Below are 21,383 nucleotides of genomic sequence, written 5' to 3' on the forward strand. Positions count from 1 at the left end.
GAGACCAGTCTGCTCACTGAGGCCCCGGTGGCGGGCAGGTGGTGTGGGTTCCACAGAATGTGGCCAGTCAAGTGGCAGCGCAGAGCAGGGAGTGAGGTCTGCAGTGGCCAGGGAACCAGGTAAGCTGGCTTTCAGCCTCATGGGCAGCCTTGGGAGATCGGCCTGGAGACCAGTAAACCCCTTCTGACTTTGGTCAGGATGGAGCTTGGGGCCCATGTACACGGGGAATGTCCAGTTGAAAGCAGGAGGTCGACGTAAGCAGGGCCTGGCATCTCTCCCAAATTCAGAGGGTGTGCCCCGCCGTGGGGGTCACTTTCTTTATTTGGAATTTGACATGACGTGGAGGTTATCTCACCTTTGCTGACTTCTGTGCCTTCTAAGAATCCTTTCTGTCTTTTCCATCCTGATCTGTCCTCTTGGGTAGACCGATGAAGAGGATGAAGTTGAGGTATGACTCCTTATAAACATGAAGAATGCCATGTTTGACCTTCCCAGGCGTGCTGTAGAGTCTAACCTAACATTAGCACCGTTGAGAGACTTAAACTATGCATGGATGTGTTCTGGTTGGTTTCTGTGTGGTCACTAACCTCCTTACCTGGGTTCTTATCATGCTGTGTCTGCCAGGGGCCGAAGGGTTAACTGCATTTTCCAAACTGTCCCTGAGTCCCAGGCCCTGTCAAGAGTGGCAGCTTCGGCAGACCTTTCCTTACCGTTAGGACAGTGGGCAGAGAATTTTCCCTCCAGCCCTGTCTGAGCCTTTTGGCAATACAAGTATGAGAACTGGATTCTAGACCAACCACAACAAGCACCCTAAAATGAAAGAGGAAGTGGGGCAGCGGCTGAGAGCCAGGCTGGAGAAGCGGTCACCAACTGTGGGCAGCCTCTGACTGGCTCGCGTTTCCTCTATTGGCGTCCACTGGATCTGGTGGGATCAGCGTGGGAGGGGTGGGGTTGCGGAGACTCCTCCTCCTGGTCCTGGTGGAGCCGGAGTCCAAGTCAGAGCTCATCGCCCTGGGAGATGAGGAAGGAGCAGTACAGACGTACAAGCCACAGATGTGTCCCGAGCTGTCTGTTGCTGTGGCCGTGACACTGGATGAGAAGAGGAAGCCTGGAGTCTCTGGAGCTCCTCTGAGCAAATGTAAAGCTAACAGACTCTTCCTATCTCATCCAGATGTTGGGCACTGTGTGCACACAGCTGATGTTCTTGCTATACCTCTTGTAGAACATCAATGTCCCGACTCTGTTCAGCTGGAATTAAAGAGTACTGGGTGCATGCAATGCTTGTGAAAACGACTAAATTTTTGACACCATGAGAAATAGTAAGTGTTGCCAAACTCAGTCTCAGCATGAATTTCTGAGTCATGTTCTGATTTGGTCCCTGAAACAAACCCCCTGTTTGGGGACTTTGGCTAGTCACTCCATCTTGGAGGGCCTCAGTTTCCTTCTTGGTAGAGTGAGGTGGACTAGATCTGGAAAAATTCTCCCCAGCTCTTAACATTCTCTGATTCTGTGACCGAACCCCACTTTTAAAACTCTGCCATCATAAGTGATACATCAGGAAGTTTTAACTGCTTTTTGACACTAAGTTTAAAAAAATTAAGTCTTCATATCTCTAATTAACAGGGCATATTTTGATGCTCACATCAGGCTTTGGTGTCAGGGACGGATTTGGTTTCTGAGTTCTTCCCAGCATCGATTTTGGTTGCCCCTTGTAGGCACCCTTTGCAGTGAGCCCAGAGACCTGCCGCAGGGCGGGGTGGGTGTGGTCCTCCAGCATCCAGGGTTTTTCTTCCTGATAAAAGAACTTCCTGTGTGCGCAGACGTTTTGTCATTAGTTCATCCACAAGAATCAGTGACTGTCATCAAGAATGTGCCTGCAGAATACACATAAACTGAAAAGACAGACAGAGAAGCGAGGGATTTCCTCCACTAAACGTTTTATAAGCTTGAGTTGGCTTGTGGGAAGCCAGCTCGCGCCATCATCCCCCCTTTGGTTTTGCAGTCTGGCAAGTTCTCCAGCAGTCCTCCAGCACCTTCGAGTCCACCACAGGGCCTGAGCTACGCCGAAGACGCCGCTGAGCACGAGAACATGAAGGCTGTGCTGAAAACCTCGTCCCCTGCCATGGAGGACGCCACCCCAGTGCTGGGCGTCCGCACACGCAGCCGAATGAGCCGAGGTAACTCCGGGCTGGGCAGGACACATCTTCCCAGTTAGCCACCAGTGGGGGTCTGGTCCGCATCACAGGGTACAGACTGCTGTGCCCAGGCAGTGGCTGCTAAGGGCAGTCAGAACTCCCCAGTGCTGGCTAACCACACACTTTTCTCTACTCACACCTTCCTGACCTCCCTTCAGTAGCCTCATCGCAGAAATAATAGTCCCTAAAATGTAACTTCACATAGGAGGAATTATTACTGTGAATGAATTCTCTTGGTTAGCATTAGCAAACACAGTCCGAGGCCAATTTTGGCTGGCCGCTGTTTTGTAAATAAGGTCTATGGAACCCTGCCATAGTTATTCGCTTTATGGTCTGTGGTGCTTTTCCACTGTAGAGGCAGAGCGGTGTAGTTGGGATGAGACTGCAGGGCCCGGGGAGCCTCAAGCTTTAACTGCCTGGCTCTGCACAGGACAAGGCTGCTGACCCTCGGATTAAAGCACTGCCCCCACTTGCCTCTTGAAATCCCTAGAGGCATGCAGGAAACTACAAGTTAAACATGGTAAAGATACACAGGAGTGTCCAGATTTGTATCATAACTTGGAAGGGATTTTATTAATTTTAATTAAGAGATAAGATGCAGCTTTAATCTGAGAATGTTGACGAGTGTGATTCCACAGTGACCTTCCCGAGTTTCCTCACTGTCTGCAGGGGAGGCCCACATTGCCCATGCTGTCGTCTGAAGCCCTCTGCACTCCATTCTTTTCTCCCAAATTTGGGACCCGCTCATCCCCCACGCTGTGGGCACAGTCTGTGTCCCGACCCCCCTATTGCCAATGCTGTCCCCATTGTCTCAGTTTGTCCAGGCCCCATGTATCTCCAGAGTCCACCTCCTCCACACCCCTGACTTGTAGGGCTGCTCTTTCACTCTAGACTTTGATCTTGACCCTTTAACACGGCTTTTATTTTCATATGCAGCTAAGAATATGCCAGAAGAGGGTCTGTCTCAGACCCTCTGAGACAGATGACAATTAGAAAAGTATTACTTCTTATGTCTATTAAAGGCCTCCATTTCTCAGAAGAGCCAAGAAATGGCAGGATAGAAAGTATATAAACAAGAAAGAATATAAGAGAAGAAAGTGGGGAAAGTCAGAAGGTGAAGAAAATACTATCATTAAATGCTGAGCAGAAGAGACTGTCAGTCTAGAATGAACTGTAAAACGAGGATAAGAATAAAACAAAACTAAGCAGCTTTGCAGTGTTATGGGTTTTGAGGAAAGGAGTGGGTACTGCTTATACCCTGTGGTACCCAAAAGGCCTGTGATCTCCCAGGCATGAGTCTCTCTGTGCCTGGCAGCCCTTGTGGAGTTTGTGTGCTAGACTAAATGTGGCCACCCGGAAGACCAAGGAGAGCACTAATGCCTGTGCCGTGGTGACCCTGGCCACCAGGGATTTTGAGCCCTGTACCTCATGGGAAGGAAGGTTAGTAGGGGGAAGCCATCCCGGGAAGTCCGTATCTGTATGGGGATGGAACAGGCTGTGCTCATTTAAGAAAAGAAACTAGCTGCTCCTGACCTGAAAAGACAAAGGGAAAAAGATGTTTTTGTTTTGTTTTTTCTGGGTTTGCTCCTTTTCACTAACTGGGAAAAGGGATTAGAAAGGAGGGCTGTTCAGTTGCTCTGCATGTTCAGAGACGTCTGCTTCCAGGTGGCATGTTGTAGGGAGTGGCAAGCCACCACTCCTGCTACAGCCACCAGACGTTTGTAAAAATGACAAAAGCTTTCTTTAAAAGACATCCAAGAACTGTGCAAGGAAAGAAGACTTTGCCAACTAGAATTCCAATTGAGTGTGGTGTGTTTCTGAAAGGGGCCTTTGGCATTTTGGGACGAGGCAGAATTGTACATCAGTAGGTAAGAGGAAAACAGTAAATTGCTGGGCACAGCGCAGTTGCACCGCTGATTGCTCTGCTCTGAGCGGCTGTTGTTCAGAGGCTCTGGAGAGACCCCTGTGAAAGCAGTGCCTCTGTGGGGACTCCTACCTCCAGTCAGAACACTGGACCATCCTGAGGAAAACTCAGCCGCAGTTTCAAATATTTCTGAGCAGAGCCTACTGCGAAAGGGTTTCATGACGCTAAAACAGACTAGTGTTCTGATGGAAGCAAGGAGGTCCATGCCCTTGATTTAAACAAAGAACAGTTTACTGGTTTTGTATATGCCAGGGTTGTTGGTGTGCTCACATTAACAAAACAAGGCAAAATTTCAGAATGGCATCACCGATGACAAAATACCTTGTCCCAGGGAAATGTCAACATCCAGCAGCCACAGGTGTCAAATGCGTGCAGGGGATGGCGCCCCTGCAGTCCTGGTCCTCCTCTGCAAAGTGGGAGTTACTTATGTGTTTAACTCTGTCATATCAATTTTACTAGCAGAAATTGTGACTGCATCATCATAGCATATAATATATTGGTGGTAACATTTCACCACCTGTCCATGAAAATCAGTTCACCAGACTGTGATCAACTATTCCCAGCTATTTCCATCAATATCCAAACACCATAAGTTTTCAAAAATTGCTATGGGAGAACTCAAAATGTTAAGCTATAGATTTATTAACCTTTTTTCCCCTGTGATTTGGGAAAAAGCCGGCTGTTCTTTGGCTGGACCTAGTCAGCCTCAGGGTGCCTGTGTTCCATTTAGCTTAGAGTTTGAGAACACCCACCTATAGGCTTTTGGGGTTGTGTGTTTGTTACAAAGGAAGTATAGGTAAAAGAAATTCACCATTTTGAGCACATTTGTGTATCTTTCTTAGAGAAGCATATTTCCCATCTTATAGATTTCGCCAGGGAGTTGATCGACCACAAAGGCACAGTTCTTGATACATTAAAAGAGCATGAATTTCTAACAGTTTAACATGACTTGGGGACCCATGTTTTTGCTGTGCTTTCTTCTCACTTGCCTAGGGGCAGATGCCTCAATGCCAGACTTTGACTGTCTTAATGTATAGTTATGAATAAATGTATTTTTCTGGGCAGGGGCAGAGGAATGCACCAAGACAATTTATTTCAACTTTTCCTTCGCTGATTGCAGAGGACAGTCTTATACCAAACAGCTAGCTGTTGCAAAGACGAACTATGTTTCAAAACCCTTTGATTTCTATTTCACTGAATGAGAAAGTTGGGGTTAGTTAACATTCACTTGGCACATACAACCATGGACAGACAGCTGCCTTAACAAATGCCTCTGGACATCACTGGGTACACACGGCTGGAGGTCTGTGATGCTCACATCACCGTCTGGTGGGGGTGGGAGGGCAGGGGTCTGCCCTCCTGTGATCGCAGGACCTGGCAGGTGGAGGCTACACATGCAAATGTGGAGAGTGAGAGACAAGAACACAGCTTTGGTACCAGGTATTAGGATAAGAGAGCCCTAAGTGCAGGTTTGTGGGAGTTCAGAGCCTGGAGGGTGGTGGTCACAGTGGGGACCCTGCAGTGGCGACAGGTTTGGCTCACCTGTTCATTGCTGACAGGGCTCTGCTGTGGGACAAGCAATGCTGTGCATTTCCTTTGGTATTTTCCTTCTCTCCAAGTACATTGCATTCTCTGTTTAACTCATCAGGATCCACTAGTTCGTGGACTGTGGGCACCGATGACTCCCCTAATGTCACGGATGACGCAGCTGATGAGATCATGGACCGCATCGTCAAGTCAGCCACCCAAGTGCCCAGTCAGCGAGTGGTGCCTCGGGAGAGGAAACGCTCCCGGGCCAACCGGAAATCCCGTAAGTGCCTTGACTTGGGGTGAGGCACCCACCCCGCAGGTGCATCCCTCCAGTTCTGTATGACCCCAGAAGGGCAGGGACTCAGAGGTGGGCTCCAGTGAATTGTCAGCGCCCACCTGTGCTCTCACACTTGGCAATCGGCGTTGGGTGGTAGAGGAGGGGTGCTGCAGTTACCCCTGTCTGGTGTGTTTGTCCTTTGTAGCCAGGCCTCCCTCTATTCACATTTTGTCCCTAGGAAGGTCTGAAAGGCCCCTATGTGCTGTGGCATGCAGAGGTGGCCTTCGGGGGCCCATGTCAGGTACAGCCCTGGGTGCTTTGCTGGAGGCTGTATTTCTATCCCTCTCCCAGCATCAAGGGCGGCGTTCTGGGTTGGAGATGGTTCCCCCAGGGCTATGCTACAGCCTTTGAGCATGTTCAAGGTGAAAACCAGTGCTTTTATGGTTTTTAGGATGCTTAAAATATTTAATGTTAGCCAAGGTTGACTAGTCTGTTTTCTTCTTTTCCTACCAAATAGAAGATTCAACTATATCAAAGCAGCTGATTTCCTCCTTTGGTTGGCACCTGATGCTTTCTTTTTCCCCAAGTGGCAGGTGTGGAGTTGCCCCGGGGCATGGTGCCAAGCCTCCCAGAGACCACTCTCAGTGGAGAAGCAGGGTTCCTCTCATCCTTTGATACCACTTGCATTTGCTGTGGCCTTTGTGTGTGTCAAGAGAGCTCAGCCCCCAAGCTTTGGCCCACTGCTGGGCACACAGGTGGCAGCTTGTGTCTTCACTGGCTCTGCTTCCTAGAATAAGGGGTGGTAACTAGGAAGGGGATTTATGACTTTTCACAGGAAGGAAGGCTCGTCGTCTCCTCATGTCCCGGCTCCCAGAAGTGACAGGAGAGTGACTCCAAGTAGGCAGGGAGTTCAGTTAGACTCGGAGAGCCCCAGTAGTGCCACCCTTGAGGTTCACATGGTAGGCGATTGGGGTTTGGGCTGCATACTCGAACCCTGTGATTTTGCATGACCCATTGACACGCTTGTTTCCAGGGTAAAGAACGCTAAACCAAATGGCTGCCAATGGACGCCATTCCTTTTATACGCTGTGTTTTCATCTCTGATGGAGACGTTTTCTCCAGAAAGGAAAGTAACACTTGACAACTACGCCAGAGGGAAGCAGGGCTTCTCCAACTAGAGTTGGGGGTGGCCGGGGAGTGGAATACAATTTTCATTCAGTAAGATGGGTGGCTGACAGTCTGTTTTGCCCATGCTCCTGGATGAGGCTGGGTACTCACTTCAAGTAACCAGGCTGCTGAGCTGTGGCTCTCAGCCACGGCCGCACATGGGAGACTTCCACAGGGTGTTGGGCATTGCGCAGTCTGCACCACTCAGAGGCCGACTACTACATCGGAGTCTCTTCGGCCCCGCCCCTGCCCCTTGGGTGATGAGTGGCATTAGAAAGAGGCCTTTCCCTCCAATCTGTGTGTCCCCTGCACATTCCCTCCATTTTTTAAAGTGGAAAACTATCATTCAGGGGGACTGTCTTTTCACATCTTCAAGAATATGTTTATGAACTCCAACATCAATATCTGAGGCCTTAACGTGTAGTTTTCCCAGCATTTTGCTATTTTCTGGTGCTGCTGTGGAGTCTTTGCCAGTCTGCCAATGCTCCCGCGTGAGAACTCGGCCAAGGCTTGCTACACAGGGTGGGTCCTCAGACACCACGGGAACCTCCCAGAGGCTGGTGAGAAATGCACATTGAGAGATTCTGCAACGAACCAGGGGACACCCAGGCCTGGTAACGTGGAGCAGCACTCAGGTATCGACGCCTGTGGTGGAATTGTAGGGGCCTCCGGTGTGCGCATCTTCCATGGAGAACTCTTCTCCAAAGACGGGCTCGTCCACACTCTTCCCCTTCCTGCGAGCGGGACCTCAGTTGCTTCAGGCCGAAGCAGCGCCCCCTTTCGGCCTGGCTGAGGGAGTTGAAATGGCGTTTCCTGGTGGTTTTAACTGACTCTGCCCTGCACACTGAAAGATTGAATTGAGTCTCTTGCCATTTGAATGTCTTCTTTTGGGGGTGGCTTGTACATTCTGTTTGTCTATTTTTCTCTTGCTCCTTTTCATGATAAGAAGTCTATTTCTTAAATAGATTTTTAAATGAAATTCATAAAAGGTTCATGAAGGTCTAATGTAGATTATCTTCAGTGTTTGCCCTTTATTGCCCTCTTACTAGTTATTTCAAAAAGCTGGAAACCAAATGGCAGAAACCTTGTACCTGATCACTCCTGGTCTTGCTGTAATGAGGAACCTCAGTGCAAGAATCCCCCCTTGGAAAGGTCTGGGGAAAGCATGTGTGTGTGGTGTTTGGGGTGGGGGGCGACAACCAAAGGAGAAGAGTAGAGAAAGGATGCCAGGCCAGGGGGTACCCTCACGAAGGTGGGCAGGTTTGGGCCAGGAAAAAGAGGCCACATGTGACAGTGGCCTGGCCAGTCCCCAGGGTCCCAGGGTTTGCTCTCCTCCTGCAGGTTACGTGTGTTGGCAGTGAGCGCCGACCCTGCCTTCTGGTCCAGAGAGGACCAGGTTCTTACAGAGACACATAAAGTCAATGGGAACAGCCGCACAGATGTGATTAAGTTTCCGCTTCCATCTGGCCAGAGAGATGTTTTTTCTGTTTCTGTTGTTGACACAGAATAACATCCTTCGGTATAATTTCCATTCCAGTCTTATACAAAACAGCCGTATATTCTTTTTATTTAGCCAAACACATTTCATCCTGTGATGCAGTTACTACAACAAATATAACACTCCATGTATGTAAATGTTTATCCGTGACAGGTTTAATTTATTACCAATGGCACGATCCACAGAAATTTAAGATAGGGGAAGTTAACTTTGATTTCCATTTAAAGGGTGATAAACTTCAGCTTTTCACAAGAGGTTAAAAGAATAAGAAAAAAATAATTCGCAAAATCAACATGAAGTTTCGCCTTTTGGGCCCCACCCTAAAACCACACTGTATTTTATTGGATGGTTTAATGGTTGCAGGAAGGCAAGGGGATAATGAATGACCAGCATATTTGGGCTGTAACTCATTTGGCCAAAGACAATAATAGTCTAGCTATTGCAGGAAACTAAACAGAATCCATCCCATAACCTAGGAATTTATGACCTGCAAGCCACTTGAGAATTCTCTTGAGAAAATTAAATGTCTGCTTTCCTATTTGGTGCTGATGGCCAGGCCTACACAGAGCAAATGTCCTGCTAAAGCCTAACAAATATAGCCAGTTGGGACATAGCAAGGACATCTTTACCGATTTGCAGGTTCCCTTGGCTCTGTCGCTTTTCCAGCTGGTGTCATTAGGGTCTCTTTAAGTGGAAGGTTCCGAATCGTCCGGTTGGGTTCCAGCCTGTGGAAGGGCTGATCTAATACCGCATGTGCCCCCACAGGGTCTAGCCACAGCTCTCCAATTGGCTGGTGCACCTGACCAAAGGGGACCATTCTTCAAGCTTTCATTTTTATTTTTTTACTTTGGCTTTGTCTTTTCATCATATTGGGGCAGGTGTTTTGTCCCAGGGCTGTTTGTCCTCTCAGACCTCTGGCATGCTGGCCTTTTCTAGAAAACCCTGATGCCGGCCAGCATGTGAGATATGGGTACGATTCTGCAGGATGGGCCCCAGTGGCTGGGATGGAGAGGAGACCCCCTCCCTGGTGCCCTTTTCTCTTGGACCCATCTTGAGAAGAGGGTTTGCACCCAGCTGGCCACCTGCATGTGGCCACCAGACCAGATGATCATGGAACAGAGTGGGGACTAGGGACTCACGGTCTGCCTTTCTCTTTTCCCCAGGGCCTTGCCATAGTTGAGAGAAGCAGATGCCGCTTCTCTGCTGAGTTTCCCTCCCAGGGAGAGTTGGGCCCCACCTGTGACGTGACTGTGGGGTTTGGGGCTCAGGGCTATATTTCTCTAAAGACGGGATCTCTTTGATGTGACCTACAAGTCATCGACCAATTTCTTAGCCAGTTAGGATTGTAAGATTGGGTACCCTCACAAGAAGTTCCTCAGTGGGCAGAGCCAGAAGTTCAATTCCAGGGCCCGTTGGGAAAGGAACGCAGAGCTGATCTGATTTCCGTCCTGAGTCTCCTCCCCTCACACCAGGGCTTCCTCTTTGTGTGTCTCTCCGGAAGCTTTGGTACTCTTCTTGAAAGGCATGTGGCATATTTTACATGGATTTGATGTAACGACAACCTTATTTTACTTCTCTTGCAAAATATGGAGGGGTGCCCTGCTATGTATTAAGTCAAATTTCATGGAGCAAGAAAATGATTGAATCTGAAAAAATGATTGAGTCTTTTTGGGGAAAACACGGTTTATGTCTTACAAAATACTAGATTCAGCCCTAGACCTGATCAGTGCACAGTTTACTTCCATTGTATCTACTCTTCCAAAGCGGTCATTGAAAATACCCAGGAACTGTCTCACTAATCCCATTTTTAAAGTTTTCTCTGCATTTTAGTTAAATTTTCTTCCTTAATTACTGTGAACCAATTTTATATTTATATAACATTTATATTTATAGGTCAAGACAACAATGGCGATAGCCCAGAGGCTTTAAAACAAATGCTCTTGGGAAACAGTCAAATGAGCTGTTGGAAAGAGCTAAAGCCTCTTCAGTCCAACTTTTGTCTCCTCAACAATCGAGTCATTGCTGTTTACTCAGCACCTAATTAGTCTCCGAACTCATTAGAGCACTCAGATCCCCCAGCCGAAGACAGCTGAGGGTGCCCACCCAGCGAACAGGACACAGGACAGGAAGATAAACAGATGGGTCCTCGAAAGCACCAGGTGGAGAGCCGCTCCATTTTGTGTGTGCTGGGCAGAGTGCCACCACCAGGGTCCCTCAGGCTGCAGGTGCGGAGGGGCCGGGACAGGATGGGCTGACAGCGCTCTGATTCCCCGGGGGGCTTGAAGCCTGTAGTGGGTCTCAAAACCTTTTCCCTAGAAGAGAAAGATGGGGAGGTGAGGGAGGCATTTGCAGCCCCTGCTCTGCATTGGGAGGGCCTTGGAGGCAGGGGTGCAGGGATGCAGGAAAGGGACTTGGAAGGAGGAGGGGGTGATGGGGGCGCAATCAGAGTCTGGGAACTGGGGAGAGAAGTGAGGCCCAAACCAGAGCAGGCGCTATCAAAACTGCAAACAGACCTGCGTGTACCAGGGCCCTGGGAGCAGGTCCAACACGGGTATACAGGCCTTGCTTCTGAGCCCATGGGGGGTGGGAGCAGCCCCCTACCCCAGGGCAGGGCCAGGCCAGAGGCCAGGACTCTGATGTCGCAAGAATCTGAGTCAGAAGCCTCAGGGTTAGAGAGCTGATATAGGAAGAATTTTGCAAGTCTCACTGCACTGAATAGCTTTCTGTTTGTTTTGTTTTCAAATAATTCACCCTCCCACCCTCCCATACTGGAGGACACTGAGACAAGGCTGGCTCAGGTGCTCTCCACTGCATCTGTCTGTGTATCAGGTACCCATCTGTCTTTCCTCCTCCGAGAGCTGTTCTGAGGGAAAAGCAGGGGAGTCCCTTGAGAGTGCTTTGGAAAGCCAAGCACCTTACCAACAGAAGGTTATGTGGTATTTCTGTTGCCTTTGCTGCCAAGTTCAAAAGCAATTTCCAAGCTTGGAGTTTCAGGCAACAGAGGAGGAGACTGGGTTTCCATAATTACTTGGCCTCACTAAACCTGTTATCTTCTTTTTTTTTTTTTTTTAAGATTTCTTTATTTTTAGAAGAGGGGAAGGAAGGGAGAAAGACAGGGAGAAAAGCATCATTGTGTGGTTGCCTCTCACGTGCCCCCTTCTGGGGACCTGGCCTGCAACCCAGGCATGTGCCCTAGACTGAGAATCAAACTGCAACTCTGGTTAGCAGGCTGGTGCTCAATCCACTGAGCCACTCCAGCCAGGGCTGAACCCGTCTTCTTTGATGCCATTAGGTCAGCAGAGCCAGCCTCCCAGGACAGTTGCAAGGGTTAAATGAGGCACCTGTGACAGGCTCCCACCTCCCTCCCTCCCTCCCTCCCTCCCACATTCTGTGACGTTGCTGCTCAAAGGACCTGAACCTGGGGGGCCTGCGAAGCTGCCTGCAGGTACTTGGGGGCCGCTGTGTGGGAGTCACAGGAGAGCGTGCGCACAGACACCGCCCCTACCCAGTCAGCACTCTGCTACCTCCCTCCACCTGACCCCACCCACCACTGTCCCCTTCACTGGGCTGCTTTAACTTGTAGCCCAGACCCGCACTCACCTTCTGTTTTACCTGCGTGATGCTGGCTTCATGGGCTTGCACCTGTGCCCCGGAGGCTGCACTGTAAGCACGTCCCCGTCCAGTATTGTGGTGAGAGGGAGGACTGGTGGCCTGGACTTCCCCAGGAAGGGGGAAGGCAGTTCTCTCTTGCCTAGCACTTGAAATAATGCTGAAAACTCTGAGTCTGGAGAGCCTGAGCCGCCCTTCCTTCTTATCTGTAGACCTCCCAGGTTGATGTGGCTTCTCCCCAGAACGGATGGAGAGAACTTGTTCAACTTCTTTCCTCTCAGGCCACACTCCACCCTCTCCCTCCCCTCACCCATCGCAGGGCTGACAGGAGGCAGCCTGCTTTTGCATTTTAATGGTTGCTCTCTGTTCCAGTGCCCACCTAGGAACCAAAGCAATTATTGGGGAGTCCTGCATGTGAATGCAGCCACGGGGGTAGGAGGGAAGTGTGATGGAAGCCAAGACTGGCGAGACTAGGGGTGATAAGACACACCTGATACCTTAAGCATTTCCAAGATTAATCTCAGCATGAGTGAACTTAATTCGGGGTTCCACAGGGCTCCGAGGCTGCAGCCCTGTCCCCACAGGGGCCACTGCCTTCCTGAGGGTCCGCTTCTTGGTCACATGGCAGTGATTGAAGTCAGGGACCCCAAACCTAGCTGGCCATTCGGTTCTCCCGGGAAGGTTGAAAAGCAGTGTGCGGGCCTCTCCCTGAGACCTTCATTCTGTGTGCCTGGGCTGAGTCTAAGAAGTCAAGTAGGGCACAGTGAAGTTTGAGAACTTTGGTTTGTTGTTCAAGTCTTACTTTTTAAACTTTTTATTTGAAAAAAAGTATACTTACAGAAATGTTGCAAAAATAGCACAGAGAGTTGCCTTATAGCCTTTCCCCAGGTTGCCCTACTGTTAACACCTTGCACAGTACAGGGAAGTTTATCAAACCTAAGGAATGAACATCAGCACAGTCCTTTTCACAGGGAGGCTTGATTCGGCTTTGGCCAGTTTCCCCACCAAAGTCCTCTCTCTGCTCCATGACCCCGCCCAGGGCCTCACACCGCATGGAGGCATCAGGTCATTTCATGACCTTGACACTTTTGAAAAGTGCTGGTCCATCTTGTGGAATGCCCGTCAATTTAGGAAACCTGTGCTTTTAATGTATAGGATTTTATGAGTCCAGAGAGAGAGAGAGAGAGATGCAGGGTGGAAATAAAGAAAAAAAAAACCTCAGATGGTTAAATAATTGAGTTTGACAAAAACCCAAACCCCACAGAAAATTGAACATTGACTCACTAAGGACTATACACCTGAAGACAATTTCCTACATTTAAGTCCAAAGGGCGCGCCTGGACCCGGCCTTTTCCCCCTCAGCAGCTGGGTCCCGGGAGGAGCAGGGGGCGCATAAATGCACAGGTTTGAATAGCAGGAGGGCCAGTTACCTCCCAACCACAAGACCCACGTGTGTAAGACTCTGAAGTTCCGATATTAGTTGCTCTTATCTTAGACACACCGCTCGCAATGTATGTGGTAGAAAATCCTCAGAATCTTAGAAATTACAGAAAAACAACTTATTTCCATTGTTTGATACTACATGCGAAAAATGAAAAGCAATCTGTCAGTGAGCCAAAGGTGAAAGGTGGCAAAAAATGGATTTCTGTGACCCAGAAGTAAAACTTGGTGCATTTTGCATCCATTGAAGATGGGCAGATGGTGCCCTCCCAGGCTTTGGCAGGGCACGGCTGTTTCCAGGCTGGGCTGAGTCTAACACCCCGGCTCAACTTCTCCACTGCTTATTGTGTATGCTCGGGCCGGGGACTCAATCTCTGCTATTTATTCACTAACTGGGGAGATACCCATTTCATAGGCTTTTGACAAAGATCGAGGGAATAATCCATGTTCCGGCTCAGCAAACTGGCCGCCATTGCCATTATTCTCAGACTCAACTCATGTTAGCAAAAAGTCATGTGAGAGCACTTTGTAGGATTCAAGTTTGTTTTTATTTCCAAGGGAGGTGGGAAATGAGAAGAACAACTTAGGTTTTGTACGAGTCCGCAGTCACCCTGTGCTGCATGTTGACGCAGAGGCGCCCCTGTGTCAGATTCCACTGCTGTCACTGATGCATGAGAGCCGCCACAGCGCCTGGTGCAGAGTGGCCGCGGGTGCCAGCGAAGGGACCCACGCCGTCTATGGAGGAGCTGCAAGGCAGACAGGGATAAACATTTCCACCGCCTGGGCTCTGTTAAGCGGCCGTGGGGAGGGGAGGGGAGGCAGTCGCATGTGACAGGCTGGGGAGCTCGGCCAGAGCATTGCAGTGGGAATGGGGAGTGGAGAGGGGCCCAGACGTTATCTTATCAGATGTAAGCCAGCCGCCCTACCCCTGGCACTTGAGACATCCTCTCTGTGTGATGGGAGACTTGTTTCTGTTGTACAGGTCCCACGTTCCACCAGACTCCATTTGCTGGTCCCCTCATTCTCTCGTGTTCCCAGCTGTCCTTTGCTTTTGGGAGTGAGAGCCAGCTCCCTGTCTGGACAGGGTCTGCAAATTCTTCACAGCATGTCCCAGTCAGCCCTCCGTCTCTCTGACGGCAATATTGGCTCAAGCAACATTTGCCGAATGACTGAGTGAACTGATGAGCAGGCAGATGGATGTACAGACACCCAAAGAGCCCTTTCCTTGCGTAATTTGAATTGGGATGCAAAACCAATTTCAACTGATTACTTCATTTCACACCACCTTTAAGTGTTAATGTGAATTAACTCTTTCACAAAAGAAGAATTCATATTCTTTTGGGAGGCTAATGCATGCATGTTTATTATGGGGTTGTTATATTTACTATTGTATTTGTTGCAAGAGAATCTGAGGCCTACAGAAGTTAGGATTCTGTAGATGGGACAGACTTTTCTAGGAAGACTCAGTTTTCAGGAACACATCTGGCAAGCAAAGGGACCTTGGCCTACACTGGTTTTCCTTGAAGCGGAGAACACATAAGTCCATGCGGAAGATGCGCAGGCAGATCCCAAGGGGTCTGGCACATGGAAACTTTGAGTGGACCGTGATGCCAGAGACAGGGTCTCTGGGTCGTCAGTCAGTAAGGCCGGTGCAGCGCCTTTGTTGTGTTCTCTCAGCCTGTCCCAGAGAGGCTGGCCCACGGCCCACATCTATTAGGAGGTTAATGCATGTGCTATAAGGTGCCAGAGTTCTTACTCGAGTATTTGCCTGAACCAAACACTACAGTTACAGGAGTAAAGCCAGTGTGTGACCCGAAGTGGTAAAGCAGAGTTTTAAATGCCTTATGGGTAAGGGCATTTTAGGGAGTCTTCTGTCATCATTTGGCCAAGCACGTTCACCTAAATGCACAAAGGTTGTGGTTCGGAGACCCATGCCCATGCCGCCTTCTGCAGCCGGTGAAATTTAAGATGTCCTGCTGGGGTGGCGTGGGCAGAACTTTGCGTCTTGGGTAGGAGGTCCTAGTAGTCCTTGTGAAGAATGAGAAACATTTTATCTTATTTTCTGCCATTAAAATTATCTTTCTTCAAGAAACACTTGAAGGAGTATTTAAAGGACATAAAAGAATATTACAAACTAGTATTTTTATTGCGGCCCCATAGAACAAATTCCATTACTCAGTTAAAAGTGATCTGCCTCCAGCCAAGGCTCTGGAGCCAAGCATTCTGTCTGCATGAGTTAGACACTCAGTCTGGGAGCCCAGGGGGCGGGGATGGGGGAGGGCGAGCTAGTGCAGGAGCAGCTGCAGACGGGCAGCTCAGGGGCCCAGCACTAGGCTCGGGAATAAAGTAGTATGTGTGGGGGGCATGTGCAGGTTTTTGTATCTCTATGAAAACCTACACTTGGTGTCTGTGAGCCTTCCAGAAGTGTGTTGGTTCTTTGAGTGAGGTGCTGAGCACGCAGTCAGTTCTCCATAAAGTATTTGTTGATTGACCAGTTGATGGATTAGGTGTTGGCCCCGGTTCAAAGTGCTGATTCCCGGGAGAGAAGAAACTATTTATTAGTAGATATTGGCCCCTGTTCATTCTGCGATGGGCGTGGGGCTCTCAGATCCTCTGTCCACAGGCTAAGTGGGCCTTTTCCCAGGGGGTGATGGGGTGATGGAGAGACATGGAGTGTTGGGTGTTGGCCTAAAGACATATAAGGTGCAGCCCTGGCCTCTGGGGAGGCCTCAGAAAATACAGGTCCCTGGGCACAGAGCAGATTCAGGGAGTTGGGTCTGGCAAGGGAAGATGGGAAGATACTAAGGGTGAGCTTTACTTTCTCTGGGTTCTGATCATCTCAGGGATTTCGGCTGATTTAGGATTTAGTATGGAAGGTAGATCTGTACCATGCCTTTTCTGAAAATATAAGCGATACCCCAAACTCTATATGACCTTACATATAGGATACACCAAATACAATTTATAGATTAAGGGGAATGTAATTAGGCAAGCTTTCAAAGGAAGGGCCTTGCCTTGGAAGAGGCAGCTGTCTCCTTATTCACCCTTATCGAGCCTTTATTTGGACATCAAAACTGATCAACCCTGAGCAATGAGAAAATCCACAATGCCAGGCTATGCAGAAGCCAGTACTAAGTCAGTGAAATATGAGTGTTCTTCCAATGGCCAGTTGTAAGCCCCAGTGAAGGGGTCATTGGTCCTTCCTGAGCCTTGTGTGTGTTGCAGAGAATATCCACCAGATCCACCCAGAAGTTTGGCAGTTTGCCACTTGGCATCCAGTCCGCAAGGAGTCCCTGGTCATTCCCACTAGAGGCCCTTTGATGCATTGAGACGGAGACCCACGATGCTCACAGACCCACCCTGACTGTCGTCTCTCTGCCCTGGGTTTTCTTAACATCTTGCCGTCCCAGGCCACGGGTTCTTTGTTCTGTCCCCCTTCGTGGGGTTATCTTACACCTGACTTGTGTCACTGGAACTCACTTGTGATTCCCTGTGATCACTTTCCCGCCTTTGACCCAATCCTTGCCCTGGTCATAGGCAGGGCTTTCCATGTGCCCTGTGCACTTCTGCAGCCTGGGCCCGTTTCTCAGAGACTCTGTAAGGACGGGCCTCTTCTCCCTTCTTCCCTTACAAGGTGCCTCCTCCGCTCAGCTCTCTGGGTCAGTGCCTGTGGCATTTTCAGGTCAGTTTCTTGCAGCCCCAAGAGTTTTCCTGCCCTGGCAGATAGATGGCCAAGGCACTGCAGCAGGAGGACGGGGCCCTGGCCTCTCTGAGCCCTGTGACTCCTCCTCTGGGAGTCCCTGGGGGAGCGGAGGCTGCCGAGCCAAAATCCTTGTGCCTGTCTGCTAACACCTCCTTCTCCTCTCCTCCCTTTGTGACCTGCTCGCTCTATCGCAGTGCGGCGGACCCTGAAGAGCGGCCTGACTCCAGAAGAAGCCAGAGCCCTGGGCCTGGTGGGCACCTCGGAGTTGCAGCTGTAACACCGTGGGCACCCTGAGGAGTGTGCCTGAGCAGACTGCGTGCTCCTGCAGGACAGAGTCCCCCCTGTGGGGTAGAGAGACTCCATGGGAACATCTGGAGGCTCTGAAAGGGAGCGCCCATTTCTCAGCGTCACCGTGTGGCTGTGTTGCACGCCGTGCACCGACACGGATCTGTGGGAGCCTCCTTCACGTACTTTCTTCATTGTGTCAGCTGTGTTCCTCTTGTTTCCATGGTACCTGGTTTAGTAGTTCCAAAGTGTGACACATTTTCTGTGCAAGGAACAGCCCTTTTAAGGAGCAAATCACTTCTATCACAGTTATTATGGTCATTTTGAGGCAATTGGATTAGATTCACAGACTGGGTCTCTCCACAACACCAAAATATCCAGATGTAAACTCCAAAGTTGTACACAAAAGAAAGCACAGATTGTTTACCAGTTGTGGATTTTAGATGTACTAAATGTTTATATGAACTCATAAATGTACACCATGTTTCAAATACTAAATAAAGAGTTTAATGTCATAACCAGAAACTTTTGTTCTCTTGGCTGGAGGACCTTAAACAGCTCCACAGGCTTCAGGTTCAGCAAAACCTATTCTCAGATTCATCAGAAGGACCCTGGCTCAGAACGGTTTCCAGACCTTGTGGGTTTTTGTTTTTTTAATAGGATGAGAAGCTCTGATGAGATGCTCTTTGTAACTACGGATGAATTAGACATTGGGGTTTGTTGCAGGACCAGCTAGCAATAACCTTATGCGCATGCTTTGTTTTGCTTCATTGCAATGTGGAAGCAAAAATTAGTGTAGCATTTCAAAGATCTGAACTATTCTGCAACTCACGCACTTACCTCTTTCTGTAAAAATTCATTTTCTCAAAAGGTTTACCAAGTCCCAAAACAAAATGGAAATTGAACCTTTTAACTACAGAGAATGACAAGTATAGTCCTTGGCATACAGTACAGGTCATCAGAAGCTAAGGTATCCAGAGTGGGAGATGCGGTGAGGGGCTCTTAGCAATGGCAGAGCCACAGTGAAGTGGCCGCTGCCCACGTGGAAGCTGAGCCCTTCACTGAAGGTCACTTGGTCCAAGGTCACATGGCTCCCTGTGAAGAAACTCTGCCTCTGAAGACAGAGCAAGGAAAACCGCTGCAGCAGGTATGTGGGGGGTCGAAAGATCATTGCGTCACTGATTGTACCTTGGCCTTACTTTCAGTGCCTCTGTGACTCTGTATTGCTGAATCTGGGCGTGATTTCTAGGCAAGATGCAGCTGTATTGTCTAAACAGCCAAGGAGCACAGACTCGCCTTACAGGCCTCTGTGACTGTGTCTCTCCAGCTGCTTTCTGCATCCTCACTTACTGAGCAACAGGGAGCTCTTTCCAGCAGGCATTTGTCAAGAAATGCATGATGAGTGTGAGCACCCCAGGAGAACCGGGGACCTGCACGAGTTAGGTCTGTATGTTACAGACAATTGAGTTTATTTCATCACTTTCTTAAAAGGCATTAGGTATTAATGTTTATTTCTTTATGGTTCTAAATAATGTAATATTCTGCATATGGTTTAGTGGTTTGGGAGTATTTATTTGCCTTGGCACTGAATACAGACACAGAAAATCTGTATCATTGGGGATCATGATGTACAAATAAAAGGAAGTCACATTTTTCCTGCAGTTTAATGAACATATATTTTTGATGCCCTTATAGGGTCCCTAGGTGTTCTGCTGAATTACTGCTTTAGAACAAAAGGTCGCAATTGGAAGGAAGTGACTGAATAAATCTAATGATAATTTTATTTTAAGAATTAAAGTCTCAGAGTAAGCAACACGCTAAACTAATTTCTTGGTTACAGCTAAGTAAATAGGGTTTCTTTTTATTGGGAACTCGGTTTAGTACTTTTTAGTGAAACTAGGATTTTTCCTGTTGCTCATTGCCACTCTCCTTGCTGCTGCTCACTCTGGCTTCCTCTGTGAGCCTTGTTTGACCCAGGAGGTTAAATTTCTCTAAAGAACCTTTGAGAAGCATTAAAGTGAAAGGTACTTTACACCTATGAGATGCTATTTTTAATCTTGCTGATCATCACTATAGATATTCTTGTGCCTCATTCTTAATTTGGGTTGCAATTGCTGCTGGTAAAGAAAGACAAATGCTTTTCTGTTAAAGATGCCTGGGTTTGGGTTTGTTTGGAATCTTAAGGGTTTTTTTTTTTTTGTATTTAAAAAATAACTTAGGGATTTGGGGATAGAGGGCAGGTTGCACAGGACACTAGCGCTGAAGACCTTGGAGCGCTGAAGACCTTGTTTTGTTTTCTTCTAAGTCTGTAATTGAACACAGTTCAGCGGGGAAAGTGGGGGTTACAGGAGGCCTGGTTTCCAAAGCCCTAACCCGCAGGTGTCTGCCTCACTGTGCACCGCTCTGCTCCCAAGTCCACAGTCCTGGCATGGTGTCACTAGGTACCACTGTAGTTAAGGGCCACCCAACCACAGCAGGTCCCAACTGTGGGAACCTCTGTGTTACTTTATAAGAAAGGGTCTTTGCAGATGTGACTAAGTTAAGGGCTTAGACTCGGGGAGGTTATCCTGGGTTTTGTAGGTGGGCCCTAATCCAGTTGTAAGTGTCATTGTCAGAGAGAGGCAGAGGAAGATTTGATACACATGAAAGAGGAGAAGTAGTTAGGAGACAGAGGCAGAGACTAAAGTGATGTGGCCACAAGCCAAGGGATGCCAGTGGCCACCAGAAGTTGGGAGGAGGTGAAGAACAAGCTCTCCCTGGAGTCCCTGGTGCAGCGCCCCAGTGACACTTTGAGTTTGGTCCAGTGACACTGTTGAAACTGATGTTGAACTTCTGGCCTCCAGAGCTATCAGGGAATAAATTTCTGTTGTCTTAAGCCACCCCATCTGTGGTAATGTGTTATGGCAGCTCTAGAAAAATAATATAACACCAGTCACAAATATGCCCCAAGGGCCTGTGATGCAGGTGTCCTATGCCAGGGGCAAGGGACTCGCTGGGGCAAGGAAAGTCGTGATCCTTTCCCTTAGGGAACATACCTGGGGCCATGAGAGGTGGTTGTCAAGTAAAATTAAAATTTAGTTTAATCAGCCACTTGCAGCTACATATGCATTTTATCAGAGAGGTAAGTAACACTCAAAAGCACCCAGTTGCCTAGGATAAGGGACACAGTATCTTTGCAATTGCAATGAAGGTCCATAATGTTAAAATATCTTATCAATTTTGTTTAAAAAAAAGTTTAATTTGTAGAAAAATCTGTTGTGTTTGCTAGGCAATTCAGGGAGGGGAAATTGGACTTCCTGAATGATTTTTTAAATAGTTAAAGTATTTATTAAAGGCATCTCTATGTGGGTATTTGTTATGTATTATTTTATATAGCCCTTACAGCCACTCTGCATTTTTATTTCGCATAGGAAGAAACTGAGGATGAGAGATGCTAAGTACCTTTCCCCAAGGACGTGATACAGGGAGTGATATGTCCTGGCTTGTCTCACTGCTTTAAGATGGCTTGTTAGTTTGACACTCAGCTGTGTTTCTGGCCCAAACATGCAGGACAGACTGATCTGTGATGGGCCTGGTGGGTGGGAGCCAGTCAGTCCCACCCTGACCAAGGCAAGTCCTGGGGCCCGAGTGGGTACAACAGGCAGCACCGTCTAAGTTTCTCTTGATAAGTATGCATAAATTTCAAATCAACTATTAATCACTGACATTCTCTTCATCCACCCACCCATCTATCCATCCACATCCAGCACAAGCAG

The 21,383-nt window shown here is 48.5% G+C and overlaps 1 protein-coding gene across 8 annotated transcripts in view; it reads left to right on the forward strand.

Moving 5' to 3' along the window:
- Positions 1-18,153, forward strand: part of FHOD3 (formin homology 2 domain containing 3) — a 427,395-nt gene extending 409,242 nt beyond the window's left edge. For 5 of the 8 annotated variants that reach the window (XM_053664320.1, XM_053664323.1, XM_053664322.1 and 2 more), the window contains 4 exons: positions 425-448; positions 2,003-2,177; positions 5,768-5,929; positions 17,538-18,153. In XM_053664320.1, coding sequence (XP_053520295.1) covers positions 425-448; positions 2,003-2,177; positions 5,768-5,929; positions 17,538-17,620 — 444 coding nt within the window. In that variant the 3' untranslated portion in view covers positions 17,621-18,153. The remainder of the gene's footprint in view (positions 1-424; positions 449-2,002; positions 2,178-5,767; positions 5,930-17,537) is intronic. The other 3 variants (XM_053664321.1, XM_053664325.1, XM_053664326.1) reach the window with 1 other exon arrangement.
- The last annotated feature ends 3,230 nt before the right edge of the window (positions 18,154-21,383 follow it).

The sequence above is a fragment of the Artibeus jamaicensis genome, unplaced genomic scaffold, assembly GCF_021234435.1.
Source record: "Artibeus jamaicensis isolate MK-2021 breed Jamaican fruit bat unplaced genomic scaffold, CSHL_Jam_final contig_354, whole genome shotgun sequence".
Lineage (NCBI taxonomy): Eukaryota > Metazoa > Chordata > Mammalia > Chiroptera > Phyllostomidae > Artibeus > Artibeus jamaicensis.